At 35.9% G+C, this 25,176-nt stretch overlaps 1 protein-coding gene across 6 annotated transcripts in view; it reads right to left on the bottom strand.

Moving 5' to 3' along the window:
• Positions 1 to 25,176, bottom strand: part of LRRIQ3 (leucine rich repeats and IQ motif containing 3) — a 225,410-nt gene that overhangs the window by 146,546 nt on the left and 53,688 nt on the right. For 5 of the 6 annotated variants that reach the window (XM_051999420.1, XM_051999418.1, XM_051999417.1 and 2 more), the window contains exon 4: positions 23,226 to 23,356. The exons of the other annotated variant lie outside the window; for it this stretch is intronic. In XM_051999420.1, the coding sequence (XP_051855380.1) occupies positions 23,226 to 23,356 (131 nt within the window). The remainder of the gene's footprint in view (positions 1 to 23,225; positions 23,357 to 25,176) is intronic. 6 annotated transcript variants of the gene reach the window in all.

Below are 25,176 nucleotides of genomic sequence, written 5' to 3'. Positions count from 1 at the left end.
ATACTTCGGCCATGTAATGAGAAGATAGGAGTCCCTGGGAAAGATCCTGATACTGGATAAAACTGAAAGCAAAAGGAAAAGGGGACGGCCAAGATGGGCAGAGTGACGGAAACAATGAACGTGAACTTGGACGGACTTCAAGAGACAGTGGAGATACAAAGGCCTGGGATGTCTGGTATATGGGGCATAAAAGTTTTCTGTTTTCCTCATCTTTTTTTTCCTTTTGCATTTGTCCATCATGAGAAAGAGTCATCAGGATTGCTGAGAAGAATAATTCTATTCCTTTCATTTGTTCCCACCAAAATCTGTTCAGCGTAGACAGGGAATATTCAAAAAGAAAGGGAGGGCAATCAGCAAGAGCTGCTCTGTAAGTTCAGACTCTAAAGTGGAAGTGGTGCTTGGCACATAAATACCCAGTTATGCACGGACTCTATTTTTGTATGATGCTTTCTTTAGCTCTCCTACAGTCATGCCTTATTTCAAATGAATGAAGCAATTAAACAAATACTAATCAGAGGACCACTAGAAACAGGGGTGGGAGGGGAGGGGAGAGAGAAAGACAGAGACAGAGACTGAAAAAAGGGGGAGAGGCAGAGACAGAGAAAGACAGAGAGACAGAGACAGACACACAGAGAGAAAAAAGGGAGAGACAGAGATAGAGAGACAAAGAGAGATAGACAGAGACAGAGAGAAACAGAGAGAGAGAAAAAAGGGGAGAGAGACAGAGACAGAGAGGCAGAGACAGAGAGACAGAGAGAGACAAAAGCAAAGAGAGGAAAAAAAGGGGAGACAGAGATAGAGAAAGACAGAGAGATAGAGAAAGACACACAGAGAGAAAAAAGGGAGAGATGGAGATAGAGAGACAAAGAGAGACAGAGACAGAGAGAAACAGAGACAGAGAAAAAAGGGGAGAGAGACAGAGACAGAGAGGCAGAGACAGAGAGAGACAAAAGCAGAGAGAGGAAAAAAAGGGGAGACAGAGAGATAGAAATAGAGAGAAAAAAGGGAGAGACAAAGACAGAGAGATAGAAACAGAGAGAGAGAAAGGGGAGAGAGAGCAAAGAGAAAAAAAGAAACAGAGACAGAGACAGAAACAAAGAGAAAAAATAGACAGAGATAGACAAAAATAAATAGAAACAGAGACAAACACAAAGAGAAAAAAGAGACAGAGATAGAGAGACAAAGAAAAATAGAGACAGAGAGAGACAAAGTCAGAGAGAGGAAAAAAGAGGGGACAGAGATAGAGAAAGACAGAGAGATACAGATAGAGAGACAGACAGAGAGAAAAAAGGGAAAGAGAGGCAAAGACAGAGAGAACACAGAGAGAGATAGAAACGGAGAGAGAAAAAAGGGGAGAGACAAAGAGACAAAAAGAGAAACAGACAGAGACAGAGAGACAGACACACACAGAGGAAGGGAGGGAGAGAGAAAGGAAAGAACAGAAGAGGAGTGGAATAGAAGGGTGGGGAGGGGAAGAGAGAAAAATTGGGAGAAGGGATAAAAGGGGAGAGGAGAAGAGGAAAGGGAAAGGAAAAAGGAGGGAAGGGGAGAGACAGACAAAACATTGAATTAGATGCTTGAGGAGATACAAAATTTAGCTCTGAGAAAAGACTCAACTCATCTCTTCATGGAACTTAAGAGATTATTGATATCACACTCTCGAGGAGGAGAGATTGCCCTATTTGCTTGTTTGCATAACACCAGATTAAGTCCACTAACATTACCTAAATGCTCACCATGTGCCAGGCGCTGGGCTAAGCCCCAGGAGTACAAAGGCGAGTCCAAACTGTCCCAGCTCTCAGAGCTCTTGAGCTAATGAAGAAAAACAATGCACAAATGCCTATTCCTCATCAAGCGATACACAGGATAAATGTTAAATAATCTTAGAGAAAAAGAACAAGCTTCAAGGAGGACTATAATAAGGCATTTTATTCATATATGGCATGGGGCAGGGATTAAGCGTTTATATAGACACTACCGTGTGCCAGGCCCTCATTTGATCCTCAGAACCACCTGGGAAATAGCTGCTTGTTTTATTCCCATTTTACCATTAAACAAACTGACAGAGGTTAAAATGACTTGCCTACATTCACGAAGCTAGAGAATGTCTGCAGCTGGATTTTACTCCAGACCTGACACTCTATTGTGCCACCTTATTGCCTGTTGGAATTGAAAATTATGATAAGCGGAGAAGAACAATTTATAATTGCAATTTCAAACTTCGCATTGTCTTCATTTGCTATTGAAGAAATGCAATTTCTTTAAAGGGTATTAAATTCACTTCCCCTTAATCTGAAACCTCTATTTTAAGTAAATAATCAATACCATAATAAGACAGAGTCTATAATACTGCATAAAACTCAGAAAAATAGCCAGTACCTTTGTAGGAAATATAAAAATGTATATGTAAAACACTAAGCATCTATCTTTGGAATAATCCAGCTTTGATATAGCACAGGTTGACTTTAAATTATAGCAAATTACTCTGGAAAAACTTCATGGACAGTGAAAGTTTCCAAGTAACATAATATTATTTTTTTCTTTCCCTTAAATATGTTCTCACACACAGAATGCTCAAGCTCAAATAAATATTACCTTTATGAACCTAAGAGCGGGGGATAGAATATGGTGGAGGAAATTTAACTGGCTTCCTCCAAGTCTCAGCAAACTTCTAGATTCGTTGGCCTTGATGCAACACAAATACTGTTTCACAAACAGCGTTATTAAAATTAAGCAATAAAAAAATGATGAGAATTGCCCGAACGTTGTATAAATCTTTGTGATCCACGGTAACACTGTGGACCTGAGTTAGACTCAAGTGCCTGGGTCGCCTATGAGACTGATCATAGCGGACGCATGCTGCAGATCTCCCTGGGTTCCAGTGGCTTTTGTTATATTTCATTATTAATAAAAAACTTCATTGATTTTTATCACAAACCTACCCTCCTCTCCCATTGCTATGAGCAAGTCTGGCTCCTTGAACAAAGTAAACCTGCCTGACCCTACTGGGGAAAAGAACCCACAGCAAGGGGTGAACTGGGGGTATAGAGAGAAGGGGGGAGAAAGGGGCTTATAACTCAAGGAAATTCTGCCAGGAAAGGCAGAGGAAGCACCCTGTGAATGTAAATGCTACATAATACAACAAATTAATTCTATATTTATATAGTATTTTAATGTTTGCAAAGTACTTTAGAAATATCACTTCTCTGGCCCCTACAATATTGTGAGATGGGTGCTGTTACTATCTCCCTTTTACAAACAGGGAAACTGAGGCAGAGGGGAAGTGAACTGCCTGCGTCACAGAGAGGATAAATGGCAGAAGTCAGATTGCAACACCAAGCTTCAGGTCCGCCACTCCAGCCACTGCGCCATCCGACTGCCGCATGCAGCCCAGTACCAGGTTTAGAGAGAAAAGAGAATGCTCCACAAAACAAAGGAGAACACAGACTCCTAAGCGGTCATCTCTCTGGGAAAACCCATCCCCAGGGGGCAGCCCTCCCGGCTACAGGAAAGCCCCTCCAAGATGGCAAAGTTTGGGGTGCGGCTGTCGCTCTTTAACTGAAGGAAACTATTTAAAATGGAAACTCTCACTTGGCAGGGGGCGGACGGACCATTTTACACTGTGGATGAAACTAAAAATTCAGATCATTGGCTGTAGATGGAAGGTGCCAGATCTTCTGTCGTCCAATCCCTTCATTGTGGACCTGAGGTCAAAGTCTCTCAAACAGTATGACCTGACCAGGTCACATAATTAGGAACAAGTATCCAGCAAAGAAGATTCGGGAACTCAGATCCAGACTCTAAGTTTAGGACATGTTGGATTGCACTTTTAACCATTACGAAAAACAATTTTATTCTCATCAAAACCAAAGTTATTCAAGAAATGTCATTTTTAGTACTTGTTATCCTTAAAATGAGAAATCCCCAAACCAGGTTTAAGATAGTCCATGTTCTACCCTGGCCATCTATCTATAGTAGTGACTCCCATTATTGTAGAATTCAGGGCATTCTATAGCAATTCTCGATTGAAATGAAAATTTTTCAATGACTGCACTATATTTATATTCTATTTCAATGGCTGCATATAGGTACATAGTCACCTTACACAATTCTTACACCTTACATATCTGATTACATGTTAACAAAAATTCACAACATGAAATAAATTACATATATTTTTTGTGGAGAAAATTCAGAGTAATCATTGGCAGATTAGCCCCTCTTCTTGAGTGCATAAACAATACATCACAGGTTTTGATTTGTTTATTAGGGGAATTCTCACTAGGTTCCTCAGAGATCTTCATTATGCCTTAACTCATTCTAGTACATATTACTTAGGTGTTTATTGAGCATTATGTTATCATTCTAAAATACCATTTGAATGTATTTTATCACAGTATTCAGGCAAAGAATTCAGGCTTAGGTTATTATATTAAAATGTACCTTTGAAGAATACATTTTCAACACCTTACTCCGGAACAGAATTGAGGCAATCAAACTTTTCTTAAAGTTTCTCTTTTGTTTTGTTGCCTAAGAATGTGTGTGATATTCATGTATCTTAGCTAAATTGCTACTGCAATATAGAACTAGTGAGACATGAATATAATAGCTTACATTTATAGAAATATCTCGCATCTCTGCTTAACTTAATAGAAAATCATTCAGAGTTCTTAAAACTCAGAGCAAGAAAAAGCTTCTGAATAACAACAGATCTCTTAGTCCAAATGTTTTTTGGGTTTTATTCTTCATTTGACTCGATGCGGTATTAAAGATAAAACAGGGTTATTAACAGAATCAAACAAGAATCATGAAACATTGCTTTGCAATACATTAGAGAACTCTGGTTCAAAAAAGATTAGGATCAAATATTTTGCTGGGTAAAATCAGTTCCCCGGGTAATAGTAGACTCATGTCCATTAAATGGACCTGTGATGACTTTTCAAAAAGTTATTCTGAATCATGTAGGCTCAAAGAAAGACTATTTTCTTCATTAACCAAGTTAAGTACATTCATATCAGCCACCAGGAGATAACAATGGATTTAGTTTTAGATTCACGTACCACAAGAACAAGATAGTAGAGTAAAAAGGGTTCCTAGAGGCCATTTCACATGAATAAGCATCCCGGCTACAAGTAAATCATCATCGTAAGAATTATTAGCATAATAGGAATAAATAATACTTCATTCAATAGGAGAAAGAAAATTGATAAGGTTAAAAAATTATAGCAATCTGACTAGCCAAAAGCAGACCTCATCTTACTGAGCAAGAATAAAAACTAAGAGGAAGGAATCACTGGATTAATGATGGATTAAGTGGAAATGCTTGATTCATGACCAGAGTCAATGCTTGAAGGATGGAATCTGCAAGGATGGAAATGTCCAACAAATGGCTGAGACCTGACTTTTTGTTCATTAAAACAGAGTAGTTTATATATATGATGGTAATTAAAGATCAGGCCTGTTATCTTTAGAGACTAGGTTGTTGATGTGGTTTTTTAATTAATACAGTTTGTGCAATGAATGAAGTGATGGAAACATCACTGAGGGTGCAAAAAATTACATCTACTTGAGCCCAAGAAAAACATTCTTGGCTATCTAGAATCAGACAACAAAAGCTTAATACTTTTTATATTTTTTTCAAAAAGGAAACAAAGCCTTGTATTTCAAATACAAGCTGCAAAAAGTCATTCAGAATTACTAAAATTAAAACATTATTAGGAACCGAACTATGACTACAAATGCCTGGATAGAAGACTGATTCATAAAATTTAAGAAGTTTTTTGTTTAAATATACATTAACATATTAAATATTCATAACCTTCAAAAGACTTGAAGAAAAAAGCTTTCAAAATAGAAAAACCTAGAGGTCTTAATCAGAAGCGGGTGTGGAAAGGATGCGAGATGTACATGAACAGGATGCATGAAGAGGACACATCATCTCTGTCATCCCATCTCCACATGGTGTTGTATCAAGGCTATTCTCAGGGAGTCTGCAGGGGAGGAGATGACTCAAAATATTCTGCTTCAATAACCAAAGACAGTCATCTCATCCATCTGTGCAGTGTTGTACGTGTTTAGTTGTTTCAATCATACTCCACTCTTCGTGACCCTAAATAGGGTTATCTCGGCAAAGATACTGAAGCAGTTGGTCATTTCTTTCTCCAGCTGATTTTCCAAAAGAGAAACCCGAGACAAACAAGGTTAAGTGACGTGCCCAGGGTCACACAGCTAGTAGATATTTAAGTCTGAATTTGAGCTCATCTTGCTGACTGCAGTCTCAGCTACTCTATCTACTGAACCATCTAGTTGTCCCATCTGTGCAATAAAATGTAGAATATTAAAAAAATAAGAGCAAGAAAATTCACAAGCTATTTTTATCAGAAAAGATAATGATAATAATAGTCAATATGGGTGTACCTCTGGATGGAGGCACAATGGATGGAGGTATAAGAATGGAAACATTCTCCCCTCAGGTCTATCCCATGTGAGCCTCATCAAGATTATGAAGATGAAGCAACATCAAGGAAATAGTTGAATATTGAAGAAATTAAGTTTCTGAACCAGCAGGATGATTTCAGAGAGATCTAGAGAGACTTACATGAACTGATGTTGAGTGAAGTGAATAGAACCAGGAGGTCACTGTACACGACAATAACAAGATTACATGGTCATCAATTCTGGAGCATGTAGCTCTTTTTAACGAGATGATTCTCGCCAGTTCCAATAGACTTGTGATGGAGAGAATCATCTGCACCCAGAGGGACTAGGGGGACTGAATGTGAATCAAAGACTAGTCTTCTCACCTTTGTTGTTACAGTTGTTTGTTTGCTTGGTGCTATTTTTTGATCTGATTTTTTTTTGTGTGCAGCATGAAAAATATGAAACTATGTTTAGATGAATTGTACATATTGACATCCTATACTAAATTGCTTTGCTGTCTTGGGAAGGGACTTGGGGGAGAGAGAGGGAGAAAATGTTGGAACATTTTGCCAAAGTAAATGTTGAAAACTGCCTTTGCATGTATTTGGAAAAATTAAGCACTATCAAAAGGGAAAAAATAGTTAAGTCTTGTGGCTTAACTTCAACAAACATTGATGTAGACGTAATCCCAGAGGTATAATCGGTCTGAAAAGAATTATTAACAAATACAAATGGAATAAGCCCATCTTTCAAAACAAAAGGCCTGGGAAAACATTGAATTCAATTCAGTTTGACACTGTGCTCTAAATATACCCCTGTCCTTGGGAAGTTCACAGTCATAGAAGGGAGGAAGATAGGACACAAAGCCAATACAAGGCAGAAGGACCAGATACAGCAGGGATATCCAGAGGGACTGTTTTTGAAAAATCAGCAGGGAAAGATCCCATGAGGAAGGAGCTTGGGATTGAGGAAGACCCATTAAGGAGGGGCTGACCCAACAGGGCTTTGATGGAAGGGAAGGCTTTCAGTAGGCAGGGATTGTGGGGAATGAAAGGGAATGGACATTTATTAAACACCTTCTCTCACAGCACCTGGGTCTCACAGCAACCCTGGGAGGTTAAGAGTGTTATTATTCTCAGCTTGTAGTTGAGGAACCAGATGAGGATTATGACTTGACCAGGTTCATGCAGCTAAAAAGTGTTTTGAGTCTGGATTTGAATTCAAATCTTTCAATCTCCAGGTCCAGTGCTCAAACCACCGTACCACCAACCTATCTCAGACTAATACAAAATCGAGGAAATGAGCCCAGTACTAACTGGTATGAGTAAAGTTTCATTTAAAAAGTTGTGCTCAAGTCCATGCATGCATGGTCCCTTCAAAAGATTAAATGCTTGAAATATTTTCCATGTCATATAATGATCTTTTGATTTTTACATTTTTTTTTACATTTTTATATTACACACACACACACATATATATATGTATATATATATATATATATATATATATATATATATTACTTTTTTTTTAACAATAATCACAATGGGATGAAATATGCCTGTGTTCTAAGATAGGACTGTATTATATAAAGTCAGAGTTGTTCATTAATTTTACATGGATCTACTCTTTAATATCTAGATAAGTCCCCAATTTTAGTTCACAATCCTAATGTAGACACTCACCTGCCCTGATTAAAGAGTAATGCTATACTATTCCACCGAGGTGCTCATTGGTTCACCCAATACCTTCCAACTCCTTTTATTTTCTTTGAGAATAGCTCTCTAGTTGTATAAATGGGATTTGCTTTAATTATATTTGTTTTACAGCCAACTATCTGGAACATGTGCATTTTGAAAAGTCAGGCTTAAGTAGCATTTATAATGATGAACGGAGGAATATTCTTCAATATTATAAAAATAATGCGATGGTAGAAAATAGTATTTAGAGTTACATGAAAGACACTAGTAATGGTATAACCATTATAGTTCAAAAATGAGATTTCAAAATTTTCCCTGCGGGAAATACAAAGGTAATTTATTTTATGCAATAGATTATGTGTTTCTCTAAAGCTACAAAAATTTTAATATACTGATTCATGTTCATATTTAAAAGAAAGTTTTTTTTATATTCAAAGGGCATTCCTCATGCAAGCCAAAAACCCACTTCAATACTAAAAATAATTACTTCCCAATTAACTTAATTTTAAGTTGCAATTTTCATATATTCCATGCTCTTAATGGAAAGTTCAAATTATTCATTAATCAATAAGAATCAAAAAATGCCAACATTTGAGAGTGTTTCAGAGATCCTCTGTAGTCAACCCCAAACAGAAACATGAATCCCCTATGAAACTTTACAATCAATTGTTCATACAGCTCGTTTAAAGACCTTAAATGATAGAAACACACTACCTCCTCTCCAAAGCCTACCCATTAAATTTGGGGATAATTCTAATTATAGTATTAGATCGAAAATCCTTTAATTTAAAACCATTCACCTGAGCTTTTTTCTTTAAAACTAAGCAAAATAAAGTTAATCCCTCTCTTCCACACAACAGCCACTTTTCAAATGCTGGAAGACAAAGATCAGGCCCTCAATAAGAATACCCATCTTTCTTTCACATAAACCCCAGCAGCTTCTTTATTCTTATATCCTTTCAGGTGACCTCAACATGTCTCTTCAAAAACAATGCACCAAAAATCAGCCCTTAGGACTACATGTGTGACCTGGCTGGGACAGGGCAGGAGAAGCCATCATCTCAACTGCTCTGGATGGATGCTATACTTTTCTGAATGGTGAAGGGCCAAATGTGTATCTTCTCCTGTCAAATCTTAACACAAGTGACTCAGATGCTGACAGCCTACTAAAACCACCTCTGCTTTCTTTTTCATATGAATTCCTTCTAAGCATATTTGCTTCCTACTTGTGCATGAATTAAATTGGTACCTAATTTTACATTTTAATTCAGTACTCAAATGGTTCTGTGATTTCATCGATGTCCTATTTCATCCAGTGGTGCAACCTGTAAATGAACCAGGTCTTCTTCTCCTATAAGATTCATTCTTATCAATGACTTCCATAATTTCATGATCATGTGAGGACTGATCTCATTTTTTCCCCAGCCACTGTAAAGAAAATAATGGAGTCATTGGCTGTCCTTCCCTCTTGCCATGTGACCAACCCCTGTTCATTTACTCCCATGCATTTCTGAAGAGATCCTTTATGATATGTTTCTTGTGTAACTCCTTTTTGATAATATATTAAGCCTATTCATATCATAATATACTTCCCCATTTCTATTTCATTGCTCTTAAATTTCATTCCACCAGAGAAGGTAGTTGTCCACAGCCAGCAGCCTCACAATTACACTAAAAGAATATTTCATCGATCCCTCAATCAACAAGTTTTGATTTAGAACTGCTTTTGTTAAGGAATGTGATGAACTATGGACAAAAAGCAAAATGATCCCTTCTCTCAAGGAGCTTATTCATGTTCTATCAGTAGAGAAAACATTTACATATATCATTAGGTAAAAGTAAAAGGAACAAAAATAATATTGGATAGGTTTACATAGTGTGTTTGATTTTTATAGATCATTTTATGTGGAAAACAAATATAAAAAATATACCAAGTAGTAAAATATATAGGAGAGTGATGACAGGTTGTGTAGATGCTGGTTTTTGAACTTTGTTGGAGGAAGTTGAGGGGGAAAAAATAGACCATGTGTTACAATTTGGGGGTAGGGGGCAATGCAAATGTCTAGAGATGAAAGGCAGAGAACTTTTGCATGTATTTGCATCCTCAGCAATTAGGACAATGGTTGACAAGTGGTAGGCACTTAATAAATGCCAGTTGACTTAATGCCAGACAAGTGTGAAAAATAGAGAGAAAACTAGTGTGATTAGACCAAGGAGCTTAGGGAGAGGACTAATATGTAATGAGGCTAGAAAGATAAATTAAGGCCAGGTTGGACAGAGTGTTAAAATCCAAACAGGTGACTTTACAATGTGTCTTAGAGGCAACAGGGAGCCATCGGGTTTTGTTGAAAAGAGGTTAGTTGTAGAAATATGTACAAAAGAAAAATCACTTTAAAAGCATCAAGAAAATTGGTCTGAAGTAGGGAGAAACTTGAGGAAGTTTGATTCATTAGGAAGATACTGCAATCATCTAGGCGAAGAGGAGCTGACTTAAAATAATGTATGAGATGGGGCAGATGGAGAGAAAGAAACGGCAAGATTGAGCAACTAATTTGTTATTTAATGTGAGAGAAAGAGAAGAGTCCAGTATATGGCCAAAATTATGGACCTGAGAGATTAGAATGATGGTTACTACAACAGAAACTGGAAAATTTAGTCAAATGAAGGGGGATGATAATAATTCCTATCATGTATATGTTGAGTTTGATGTATCAGGAAAAAATTCTATCTGAGTATCTCATAAGACACCCGGAGCTAAGATGAGAGAATGGAGTCACACACACACACACACACACACACACACACACACACACACACACACACACATCTTAAGTCAATTTTTACTAAAAATATATCTATGTATTTATTTAAACACATAAGAGGTGAAGTCAGCAAGTCAGAGAGAGCAAGAAGAAAAGAGGAGAGCTCATGTCAGAGTCTTGGGACTGGAAAATTATGGCTCATGAGGCAAATATGCCCATTTTCAGATCACTAATAGTACAAAAAGCCATGGTAAGTCACATTCTCCAACACCTATGATGAGTCAGAAAAAAGATCTCTTTGACCATATATTTATTATATATTCTTGCTACCATTCAACCCAACCTTCTCTTCAAATAAAGAAAACACTTAAGGGAAATACACCAGTGCAGTGATCTCAATGCCATTTTCCACTCAGTCCCCCATTTCTCCAAAGGCAGGAGGGTATTCACCTCACTGGAGCCAAGAAGGATTGATTATATCTCCTCCTAGTTGTATGGGAGAACCATATTACATTGAATTTCTATCCCACAGCTACCCAGCCATCCTTTAATAGACACACAATTACTTTGTTTTCTGACCTTTTTTACAATGAAAAGTCCTGGTGGATGTTTTGTTACATTTTGGGTTTATGATTCTCTGTTTTTATCTTCTGGGGACATGTTCCAACAATAGGATCCCTAGGTAAAAGGGTATTAGCTGTTTAATAACTTTTCTCACATAATCCCAAGTGCTTTCCAGAATAGTTGAACCAATGAACTCCATCAACAAAAGTCGTAGTGAGGTCATCATTCCAGAATCCTCCCATTTTGACATTTTCGTCTTGTTATTCTTCAATGTCAGATTTGAGACCCGTATCAAGATTCCATCATAGAAGGCAAGCCCCTGAGATCTGTAACATGCTTTCATCCTAACACTATTTTGTTGTCTTTTCAGTGAGATCTTATTTGCTTCTTGTATAAGGATCTCTTGTTAGCTTATTTTTTATGGACCTTATCAACTATTTGATACATATATGACACCATTTAGATATGTATATAGATATCAGTACCATCATTCCCCACGTTCTCCATAACAATCTCCTGCAAACAAATGGCTGTATAGACAACTAGTTCTATCGATTTCATATTTACTGCTGTCTTATCAATATCCACTTTAGCAGCTGCATACAAACAATCTTCCCAAGTTCGTTTTTCAGTTTAACGCTTTAAAATCAGATCAAAAAGTCTCTCGCCAGGCAAAAACATCCTTCTCCACTGATTGCACATAGTGTCTAGTTGTGAGTAAGAGATAGAGATTTCAGGATACATTTTAAAGGGTGACAGAAAATGAACAAAACAAAGGAAACAACCTCTAAGCATTTTGGACCACGAACTCAAAATGAAATTCCCAAATGTGCAATAACTAGGGATATAGATAACTATCTAGGAATTTGTCCTTTCTATGTGACAAAAGACTTTTCTTTTAAAGTAATTTTCAACATTATTCAATGATGACTTATAGGTATAGAACTTCCCTGACCACAGAAGTATATATCCTGGTCCTATTCTATATACATCACACTTCTAAATTCTGCACAAATCTGATATAGTCTGAATGTTCAATAGCCTCATCTCATCTCAGCAGAAAAGAGTAAAGGAAGGTCTGAATTTAAATGAAGGGATCAGCTTTTCAACCAACAAATATCAAATCATATTCCAATCTCATTCAGCTTTGTCACAAACTAAATGTACAAAGGAAAAATCAAAAGTAAAAAAAAATAATAATAATGAATTTCATTATAAATTAAATCAAAATGATACCAAACCAATAGAAGAGTGAATAAGCCATTAATAATGCCTTGCTCTCATGTCAAGTCTTTGATGTGGTGATAACAATATATATATGTACATATATGTGTATATGTATGTGTATATATATGTACGCATATATACATATATTTACACATACATATGCAACATAATCCAATGTCAATTCATATGAAAAGTTGATGTTTCTCAAGAATCAGTCCCATCTTCAAAATTACATTCTACAATGAGGTAAAAAATTTTCTACTAGGTCACCTCTCTCAGTGTGGTATCAAGTATTTAATCAAGGGAAAAGGGACCAATGAGATTCCTATGCCACAAAAGGATTCTGATTGCTGAGAGGGTAACAAAGCCTTTTTTTTCCCCAATCACAGGAAAGTTTCAATTGAAAAGAAAAGTTAAAAGAATAAAAGATAAATGTTTTCTTTAAATTCTAATTAGATTAACTTTTTATTTTTATCTTTTTTATGAAAGAATGTAGTCATTATTATACTAACAGTGTTTGTGTATATACGTAGGGATACACAGAGACAGACATTTTCTTTGGGCAAAAATTAATAACTCTAAAATAGGTATTAAAAAAAATTTGTTTGTATCTGAAGTGCCTGAGAATACTTTCAAATAATAGGCAGAAATGGGCAGCAGAGGAACTTTTATGAATATCGTTATAACTATCACCCTAGGCCAAGGAAAATTAAAAGGAGCCAATTTCATGTGATACATCTAATCCCTTTGAAGCGTTGTATGTTTTTTTACTGTATAAATGCATTTTGTGGGAAAATATTATCTAAAATTATTCATTTGAGATATGAAAGTTCTTTCATCTTTGATGTACTATTTGCCTTTGATGTATCATGAATGCATTCTTAAATCAAAGATGATAAATACAAATTTTAGGGTATTATTATCTAAACCCAGAAAATTTCTAGTTCAATAATAATAGAGGCTATACTATTACAATTATAGTAAAGAAAAACAAATGTATACTAAGATGTCTCTAATTTCAGCACGCCATCTGAAAAATAAAAAGGCTTAGCTTGAAAGAACAGTTCAACAGTTACAAGAGGAGGATGCTACTGTCAGAAATCTTGGTCCCAAAATACATAAAGTAGCCGAAAAGTATATGAGTTGCAAAACTACATAAACACTGTAAAGAATCACAGAGTAGGAGAATCACAGAGTAGGAGTGGGGACTAGCTGAGTCAGGATATGTATCTGGGTTTTCATGACTCCAACTCCCTGCCTTTAGAACATCTCACTGAAGAAAAATCTTCATAAAATCAGTGACAACATCAATTAGCTTTGGAAATATAGAATTTGGGCCAAAAATCTACTGAGACAGAATTTTAGAAGGATATAGGAAGGGGAGGATCTATTAATAGTATATCTCAATCATTCAAGTATTTGGTACTAGTTATAAAGAGTGAAGTCAATCAATGGAACAAACCAGGAGCAAACAGATCTTGCATTCAATAACTGAACAGTCCAAGTATTTACTATTTCACAAAAACTGCTTGGAAAAGTAGAAATCCATGTGTCATAAATCAGGTGTGGGCTAACATGTCACTTTACTTACTAAAATAAGCTCCATATGGATATTTGACTTTAGTCGAAGACAGAAGATACCAAGAGAAAAACAGAGGGAGGCAGCTTGAACCAGGCAAGTCAGGCCATAATTCTTGCCACCTCATCCTTTGCTTCTTCACATTTGCTCATTTATTTCTTTGGTGAGGCTTGCCATGGCAGATTCAAGTTGTCTAATCTGCTCATTATTTGTTTTCTAGACAAGCCATAAATGCTGTTATCATGCTTCCCATTCTTCTTCACTACCCAGAGACAGTGTGTCATGTTGTCCTCACATTTCATAGAATCCTTTGCCCTATCAAACGTTGAATCTTTTTAAGGCAAACTGAGGAACTATATGAAAACAATAACAAAACGCTGTTTACATAAATAAAGTTCGGATCTAAACAATTGAGAAAATCTCTGTTGCTCATGGACCAAGCCAATGTAATTAAAATGACATTCTACCATCTCACTATTTCACAAAAAATAGCTGTCATAACTGGAAAATAGTATGGCATAAAGTGGGCATTGACCAACATCTGACACCTTATAACAAGATAAGGTTGAAATGGGTTGGTGATTTAGACATAAAAGGTGATAATAGAAGAAAATTAGGAGAATGAGGGAATAGTCATTCAACAATGAGGTAATTCAAGGCAATTCCAATAGAGTTGTGATGAAAGGTACCATCCACATCCAAAGAGAGAAATATGGAGACTGAATGAAGATCAAAGAAAAGTATTTTCCTTTGTTACTGTTGCTGTTGTTTTTTATTCATTTGTTTTTTTCTTGTGTTTTTTCCACTTTTGATCTAACTTTTATTGTGTAGCATGATGAATATAGAAATATGTTTAAAATGATTGCATGTTTAACCTATTTTGGATTGCTTGCTGTCTTGAGGGGAAGGAGACAGAGAAGGAGAAAAATTTGGAATGCAAAATTTTGCAAAGGTAAATGCAGAAAACTATCTTTGCATGTATTTGGAAAAATAAGATACTATTTAAATGATATTCTACCTAAATTAATTTACTTATTCAGTCTTGTAGCAAGCAAACTAACAAAGACGTTTTGAATGTTATGCTTTCAAAAAATACTGGAAAATTTATATGAACTGATGCAAAGTAAAGTGAACGCCACCAGAAGAACACTGTACAAAATAAAAGCAATAGTGTACAATGATCAACAGTAAATAATTTAACTATTCTCAGTCATACAATGATCTAAGACAATTCAGAAGGACTTATGCTAACTCTAACCCTAACCTCCAGAGAAAAAATTGAGTCTGACTAGAGATTGAAGGATATTTTTAAATAATTTTTCTTTTATGTTTTTTTCTTTTGTTTTCCATTTTCTTTAATAATAATTTCAATATGGAAATGTGTTTTGTATGACTACATGTGTATAAACTATATCAAATTGTTTGCTTTCTCAATGAGATGGGAAAGGAAAATAAAAGGGAAGAATTAAATTTTTAAATGAATGATACTTTTACATGTAATTGTGAAAATATTTTTTAAAGAATTAGCAAAAGAAATTCAGAGAAAAAAAGGAAAATGGCCTATATGTACAAAAAATATTCATAGCAATTATCTTCTCATGGAAAAAAAATTTGAAAATTGAGGAGATGTCTATCAATTGGGAAATGGCTCAATAAACTGTAATGTGTCTTTATGATGGAATATTATTGTTTTATTGGAAATGAGAAGGATACTCTCAGAGGAAAAAAAATCCCTGGAAAAGTCCTCCATGAACTTAAGCAAAATGAAATGTACGGCACACAAAGTAACAGCAATGTTCCGGGGTTACCAGCTGTGAATGACTGCTATTCTCAGTAGTACAATAATCCATGACTACTCTGAAGGATTTATGATGAAAAATCCTATCCATACCCAGAGAAGGAACTGATTTTATCTGAATACAGATTAAAGCATTCTCTCTTTCTCTCTATCTCTCTCTTTTTTTAAACTTAAGTTTTTCTTGAGGGTGTTTATTTTCATTATGGTGGAAGATCTTTTTTTTTTCACAGATTTGACTTTTATGGAAATGTTTTGCATGACTTCCCAAGTGGTTTCTTAATTGTGAAGATAAGTGAGAGAATCTAAAACTCAAAAAAAATTAAAAACAAATTTTTTTTTGTTGTTTTGAATTGGGGAAAATATTAAATATTAAAAACAGAAAAAAGTTGGTTTCATTTTGATTTTCAATATTCATTCTTTGAGACCTCAAATCATTTACTACATCTGGAAGCCATTTTTCCTTCTATTATTAGTGATTTTTCTGCTGTTTTATCTATTTGTACAGGACATTGTTATTCTAGGAATCTTTGGTTTATTCTCTTTTCTCTTTTCTTCTCCTTTCTCTTTTCTCTTCTCTCTCCTTTTCTATTCTTTTCTTCTCGCTTTCTTTCTCTTCTCTTATCTTTTCTTCCTTTTTGCTCCTTAATGTTCCTTATTCCTCATTTTCTGATTCCATCCCTTTTGATGGTGTCCTTAAGGGCTGGATCTCAAAGTGTCTCAGTTTCCTCCCACATGGAGTAATTCATGATGTTTCAGCCCACGTCTCCCTAAATGACCTTTGCAGGGAGGGACAGAACCAGCATCAGCTGGGTACCGGTTTCTTCTGTCAGCCTTGGGAGAGTGCCCCACAGCCATAGACCCCACCATTGGACCCCACACATCTGGGGCTTTGTTCCACTATATATTTCCCTCAGTCCTCCACCCTAGTGCCAGCAGTTCTGAGAGTTACCCTACTGGTGTTATGGTCTCTGAGGCTCTTGGTTGGGGAGGGGAGGGAGAAGGTTGAGCTCCTTTTAAAGCCATATGTCTTTCCCCTTTCTCTCTATCCCTCTGCGCTCCTGCAGACACTGTTTATCACAGAGCCAGCTGGATGTTTCAGTCTAAGCAAAGTTCTAGAGTCTTGAGCCATAATCTTCATGGCACTAGAAAGTGAAAGAAGGAGCGGATGTAGGAATGGATTTTGCATCAATGCAGCAGATCCTTGTAATGGCAAGGGCAGTTTTGGTGGCAGGAGCATAGAGATGTCGGTTATAGTGCTTGAGGAATGAGCTCAGAATTGACATAAATTCATTTTTATAACCTTCTCCCTGATTCTGAGAGTCCTAAATCGTAAAGTCAGCTGAAATTGTTTTATCTTTGATGAGTAATTTTTATTTTGGAGAGGTTTTCTGGGTGCCCATTTTGCCTTATTGTTTCTTATGTTAACCCAACCTTTCCAGTTCTCTTTTGACCCTGATGGAGAGTCCTGAGCCTTGGAGCCACCACTAAGCTCATTTGTCCACCAGTCAGCTCACGTGCTGGAAAGCAATCTCCATGGCACCTGCTTTTGTAGATACTGCAAAAAGCCTTATTCATGGCCCAAAAATCAAAGGACTTGGTCCCACTGTGACTGGCTCTGTCAAATGCTCCACCCTAACCCTAACCCTCAATGGATATCAAACAACAATAACTGCTTTTATCTAACATTTTAAGGCTTGAAAATACAAATTTTATCTCTTTTGATACTTGCAAAAACTGAAAAATAGGAGCTACTAAAATTACTGGTTTAGGATTGAGGAACTGAGGAAGACAGAGGTTAAGTGACTTGCCAGGGAGGTTAAGATGTGAACCCAGGCCTTTCTGACTCCAAACCCAGAAGTAGAGCCAAGATGGCGGAATAAAGGCAGGGACTCGCCAGAGCTCTTGCCCAAACCTCTTCAAATACCTTTAAACAATGACTCTAAACAAATTCTAGAGCAGCAAAACCCAGTGAAATCATTTTCTAGCCCAAGACAACTTAGAAGGTTGGGGAGAAAGGTCTATTGCACCAAGGTGAAAGTAGATCACAATCCAGTGCAGGTGGCTACGGTGAGGACCCTCCAGCTCAGAAGTACAGTCCTACTAACAAAGAGTAAAAGACTTGGAAAAAACAAACAAACAAAAAAACTTCTGATCATATAAAGTTACTAAGAGAACAAGGAAGATTAAGCCACACACTCGAAAGAAGTTAATAAAGTCAAAGCCTCTAATCTAAAGCCTCCAAGAAAAATGGAAATTGATGTCAGGACATGAGAGAGCTCAAAAAGCATTTTGAAAAGCAAGAGAGGTGGGAAAAAAATGGGACGAGAAATGAGAGTCATACAGAACATCATAAAAACCAAACCAATAAGAATACATACTCTCTCTCTCTCTCTCTCTCTCCTCTCTCTCTCTCTCTCTCTCTCTCTCTCACACACACACACACACACACACACACACACACACACACGAAAGAATTAACAGCTTAAAAAACACACTAGACCAAATGGTAAAGAAAGTACAAAAAGCCAGTGAGGAGAAAAGTACCTTAAAGGGTAGAATTGGCAAAATGGAAAGAGAGGCACAAAAATTCACTGAAAAAAAATCCTAAAAAGTAGATTTGAACAAACAGGAAAAGTAATATTAAAGCTCACTAAAGAAAATATCTAAAAAATTAGAATTGAATAAAGGGAAGCTAATGACATTATGAGAAATCAAGAAACAACAAAATAAAAGCAAAAGAATGAAAAATAGAAGACAATGTGAAATATTTTACTGGAAAAAAACAATTAACATGGAAAGCAGATACAGAAAGAATAATTTTAAAATTCCTGGACTACCAGAAAGGCATGATTAAAAAAAGAGCCTAGACATTATCTTTCTTAAGAGAATCCACCAATCACTTTCTGAAAGAGATCACAAAATAAAAGTCCCAGGAATGTTATAGCCAAATTCCAGACTTCCCAAATAAAGGAGAAAATGCTGCAAGTAGTAGGAAAGAAACAACTCAAATACAGTGGAGCCACCGTCAGGATAATACAAGATTTAATAACTTTAATATTAAAAGATAGGATGGCTTGGAATACGATATTCCAGAGGGCAAAGGAGTTCAGATTACAACTAAGAATCATATACCCAGAAACAACTGAGTATAAAACTTCAGGGGAAGAGAGGAGACGGTAAATAGACTTTCAGTGAAATAGAGAACTTTTAAGTATTTTCAAAAACCAGATTCAAGAGAAACATAAAAAGGTAAAAAGGAAAGAGAAATCATAAGGAACTTAATAAAGTTAAACTATTTACATTTTTATAGGAAAAGATGATACTTGTAACTCGTAAAAACTCATTAGGCCATTAGAAGGAGTATACATGAACAGAGGGAACATCTATGAGTTGAACAATGAAGGGATGATATCTAAATAAGATTAAGGGGTGAAAGAAGAATGTACTGGGAGAAAGGAAAATGGAGAAGTAGGATGGGATAAATTATCTCATGAAAGGGATAAGAAAAAGCTTTTCCAGTATAGGGGAAGAGGGAGGAGGTGAGAGGGTGTGAGTGAATCTTGTTCTCATCAGAATTGGCTTAAAGAAGGAATAACATATTCAATTGAGTATAGAAGTCTATCTTACCCTGTCCTAAAAGGGGAAGAGAATGAGAAAGGGAAGAGTGATTGAAGGGAGTGCAGAGTGGGAGAGGGAGTGGTCAAGAACAAAACACTTTTGAAAAGGGACAAGATGGAAGGAGAGAGAGAATAGAATAAACAAGGTAGGGAAGATACGATGGCAAGAAATGCAGTTAACAATAGTAATTGAAAAAAAAAATAAAGCAAGTTTCTCTCATAAAGGTTCTCATTTCTCAAACATAAAGAGATCTAAGTCAAATTTATAAAAATAAGAATTATTTCCCAATTGACAAATGTTCAAAAGATTTATCATTCATTTACTATTTAGATGAATTAATCAAACCTAGCTATTTTTAAAATGTTCTCACTATTGATTAGAGAAATGCAAATTAAAACAATACTGAGATACTATCTCATGCCTATTAGGTTGGCTAATAGGACAGAAAAGAAAAATGACAAATGGTGACATAAGAAAAATGAGACATTAATGCACTCTTAGTAAAGTTGTGAGCTGATTCAACCATTTTCTAGAGCAATTTGGAACTATATTAAGGGCTATAAAACCATGCATATCCCTTGACCTGGCAATACCACTAGTAGTTCTGCATTCGAAAAGAGATTTCAAATTAAATTTTAAAAAAGAAAAGGACCTATATGTACAAAAATATTTATAGCAGCTTTTTTCTGGTAGCAAAGAATTGGAAATTAAGGGGATGCTCATCAATTGGGAGATGGCTGAATATGTGCTTATGAAGAATATTATTGTGCTATAAGAAATGATGAACAGGATGGTCTCAGAAAAAAATCTGGAAAGATTTCATGCACTGACATAAGGTAAAATGTACTGTGTACAAAATAACAGCCATATTGTAAGATGATCATCTGTGAAACATTTATGTATTCTCAGCAATACAATGACCAAGACAACTCTGAAGGACTTGTGATGAAAAAAATGTTCTCCATAATTGGTGGTGTCTGAATATAGATTGAAGAATTTTTGTATCTTTATTTTTCTGGAGGGATTTTTGTCTCACAACATGACTATTATAGAAAAGTTTTGCATGACCACACATATGTAACCTGTAGGAAATTATTTGCTTTCTCAATGAGGAAGTGTGGAGAAGAAGAAAGGGAGAGAATATGGAACTCAAAATATAAAAATAAATGCTAAAAACTTTTTTTTCATTTAATTGGGGTAAAATACAATACAAAATAAATTTAACAAAATATGAAAAAACTGACTCCAAGCCCAGTATTCTTTCCATGGCACCATATATTATTATAGACATATAATATGTATTTTATATATTTATATGTATATATATATTATATATTTTATATATATATTATATATTATCTGTCTTGCTGCTGCATTCTCAGGACACTAGGAATTTTCCAGCTGATTGATCCAAATATGTGGTATATAAGACCACACTCCAAAGAGGTCAAAGAAAGAGGAAAAGGATCCACAGGTAGAAATATATTTTCAAAGTACCTCTTTTTGTAACTGAAGCAAATGGGAAACTAAAGTGACACCTATCAAATGGGGACTATTTAAGCAAATTATAGTATATGAATATATTGGAATTATCCATAACTCTAGAATTGCTTCAATTTATTTTGATGGTATTTTTCTTTTTCTTTTTAAATTTTACTGTCTTATCACTGGTACCCCCATACTTCACTGAAAAACAAACAAGTATATATCACAAATCAAATCAAAACAAATTTCAACACTAGCATTGTTTGGAAAAATATCTACATCAATCTGCATCTTAAGTATATCACTGTTCCAGTGGTGGGAAGCATTAATCATCACTGGTCATCTGGAATCTTTGCTGATCATTGACCTGATTAAAATTGGTGAGACTTTCAAAGTTATTTTTTTCTTGACAATATCACTGTCATTATATTTAATTTTTTAAAATTATTTTCACTTCACTAAACTTCAGTTCATTTAAGGATTCCTAAGTTTTTTAAAAACAGTCTTTTGTCGAAAGAAAACTAATTATCCTGTCAGTAGAGAGTTTAGATGAAGAAAGGATTCCTTGAGAGTATTTCTGGGACTTCTAGTACCAAGAATGGGGAAGTAGACATGATCAAACACGTTCCATATGTGTGTGTCTCATTACATTTTACGTTACATATGAGTCTATTTTTCTTAAGGATGTATATAAGATAAGAAAGTAAGATTTGGAATTGGATAAGGGAGTGTTTGAGAAAATGTTTTATTTTAATATTTTTACATCATGTAAATAGTAAATAGTGAATTTGATAAGAACCATTTGCGTCTATTATCTGATTGCAACATTTTAAGGGTGTGGATGCTAACACCCACTCTCTGGAGCCTATGAGTAGCAGTCTCCTTTTAGAAATCCTCTCTGTGACTATGAGTATTTATATGCAAAGTAATCCAGAAAGAATACTGCAAATAGCAATACTGAACAGAGCAAGGCCAAAGAGGGACACAAACTCACTCCAGCACTGTATGCAGACCCTTCTCCAGGTTGTCATAATAAATAAACAATCAAAACGCAATATACTTTGCGTAGAATCACTGCCTTATTGGTGAAATGACCAAGCCGGCATTATCAAGTTATAATTCTTTTTTATTTTCCACAAACATATCATAAAAGGACTTACCCCTTCCAGTTCAAGTCAAATATACCTGAAACAGTAAACTGTGAAAATGTTCCTAATCATAGTCATTCAAAAATACTGAGTAAAATGACTATTAGATTTGGAGTCAGAAAGCCTGTGCTTACACCACCAGATAGTAGAACCTTCAGGGAGTCACTGAATTTCCCAGAGTCTCAGTTTCTCCATCTGCAAGCTGGGAGGGCTGGCCTAATAAAACTTTAAGGGGCCCTTCAGTCTCTAACCTTATGAAGACTTCCATCAATAGGGAATTCGCCACCTCCAAAGAAATGACATTTCACAACTTATATTAAGCCAAATCTTTTCCCTCTAGCTTTCAACCACCGGTCTTAGTTTTCTCTCATGGTGCCAAAGAGAACAAAATCAATTTCTCCATGGCAAAACAGACTTCCCACTATCTGAAGGCAACGAATTCATCTCTACTTTCTTTGCTTCTTCGGGACAAAGATCTGCAGTTCCTTAACTGATCTCTGATAATTATCGAAACCTCCACTAGAATTTGCTTTTGTTTGTTTGTTTGGCTGGCACATCCCATATATGGCTCACAACGCATAAAGAAAAACTTTTAAATATAATCAAGTAATTCCTCCCCCATCTTCTATGTCTTCTGAGTCACTGCTGGAATTAAGTTATGTATATAGCTTTATTTGATCTCCCAGGCTAGAAAGTATCGATATGAAATGGAAATTATTCTCAGAAACCTCATATTAATGACAAGTGATTACTCTGTTTTTTTAAGTATTCATAACCATTCTTTATATAATCCACTTTTGTATTACAATATTGATTAAAATCAATACCCTTTGTCAATAGTTTTTAGATTATTTGTGTTTTCCTTTGAAAATCGTAACATCTTTAATACCTTAATATCTAAACATATGCTTAAAAAATAAAACATACCACATTCTTCTAGTCAAATGTCCACGAATCCATCTCTGGAGTATCACAACTGGTGAATTGTGGGCAACAACTCTATTTATTTTTGAAATAACGTAATTCATCTGGAACAGCTCTTTCTCATAGTTTGACCCCTGTATAAAGGGGGGAAAAAAAGGCTCAAAACATGTTTCATTTATCAAGTTCTTAAAAGGCATTTTTAAATTTCATACTCAGGTCATAGCAGTAAATGTATTGAGCATGGGTCTCTTTCTGGAGGAAAAATAGCATAGAGAAATTTTATTTAAATTCAATTAGAAAACAGAAAAATCAATGAAATTAAATTGGATTAATTCTGTCTTCAAAAAACATATTCCAGGAGCTTAGTTGTATTTACATCACTCAGATATGTTTACCCTAACCCGGTAGCCTAGCATAAGGTGACCAGATGTTTTAGTTTGGCTATGACGATCTTAGTTATTCACATCAAGTTCCTAAGTGGCCTAATATCCTATGGAGAACTGCAGAGAAATTATGAAGTATATGAAATTAATCTAGAAATTAATATGTCCATACCAACCTGGCATATGACAGTTCAGAAAGCAATTTATAATTTGTTTACTGTTCATCTACATCCTGGGATTCCTTTCATTGGAATATGGCACAGTTTCTTAGCAAAACAAAATCCCTAATTCTCTCAAGAATTGTTATCCATTATTATTAATCCTCTACAGAAGCCCTTCCCACTCTAGTTATAAATAGTGGGGTATGATGAAATAAAAGCATTTTCTTTTCTTTTATTTTCTTCTTGACCCTCATGTGACTACTTTGGCTAATGAAAAATTTGATCAATGACTCTTAAAACAATGATCTCAAGACAAAACACTAAAAATCTGATATATATTGGGTAATAAACAATGTCACAATAAAATACACTGATTAACAAATAGATCAAAATTGCTTTAAAAAATTGGTTTTATACAGAATAAGTTACTGAAATAAAATGAAATATGGTTCATTAGTTTAAAAAGTTAATACTTTTATTTAATTGATCAATTAACCAACATTTACTGTTTTCTATGTGCCATATTAAAAACTGGAAAAACAAAGCAAGGCAAGACTGCTCTCCATTCCCTCAAGGGGCCACCATTCTTACAAGATGTAAGTAACTATGTACATACAAGCTATATGCAGAGTAAATATGCTAACAGATGAAGGCCCTGGCAGCTGGGAGAATTTGGCAAGTTGTCCTGCGGAAGCTGAGATTAGAGTTGCTTTGATAGGAAGCTAGAAGTTGGAAGAAAAGAGACAGGGCATTTCAGGCAGAAGAGCCAGGGAGTCACGAGATTGGAGTGTCTGGGGTAAAAAACGACAAATAGGTCAAAGTAGTGGGATTCTTCCTTGAATTTAGGGGAGCAAAGTGTAAAAAGAAAAAAAATGAGAAAAGTGGAGTGACCCTAAGAAGGCTCCAGGGGACTCTCATGTCCATGTGTATTTGGGGAAGGGCAGGACGGATCCCAATGGGAAAAGCTCCAGTGCAGGCTTGAGGTGAGGGGGTCTGGGTATGTGAGCAGGAAAGGAGGTGGGTATGAGAGATCTTGTGAAGGAAGAAGGGAGGATATCTGGAGGAGCAGCAGGGCGGGGGCACCACTGACTGGGCAGGACTTTGTGGCGTTGTCCTCCAGCCATTACAGTCCTGCCTGATAGTGACCCTGGCTGGGTTTTTTTTGGCAGAAATTCTGGAGGGATTTGACATTTCCTTCTCCAGCTATTACACAGATGAGGAAACGGAGGCAGACAGAGCTCAATGACTTGCCCTCAGTTCTGGACCAAATGCAACAAACAGCCAGTGGGGCTGCAGGAGAAGGAGCCAGAAGGAAAGCTAGCAAAGTGTCTCCCTAGAAACCCAGTTCCTTCTGCAGTGAAGATCAGCATACAGGAGACCAGTGACCACTCTTGGATTATATCCTTGGAA

The sequence above is a fragment of the Antechinus flavipes genome, chromosome 4 (assembly GCF_016432865.1).
Source record: "Antechinus flavipes isolate AdamAnt ecotype Samford, QLD, Australia chromosome 4, AdamAnt_v2, whole genome shotgun sequence".
In the NCBI taxonomy this organism is placed as follows: Eukaryota; Metazoa; Chordata; class Mammalia; order Dasyuromorphia; family Dasyuridae; genus Antechinus; species Antechinus flavipes.
The sequence above is the reverse complement of the archived record's forward strand: the minus strand, read 5'-3'. Positions and strand labels throughout refer to the sequence as shown.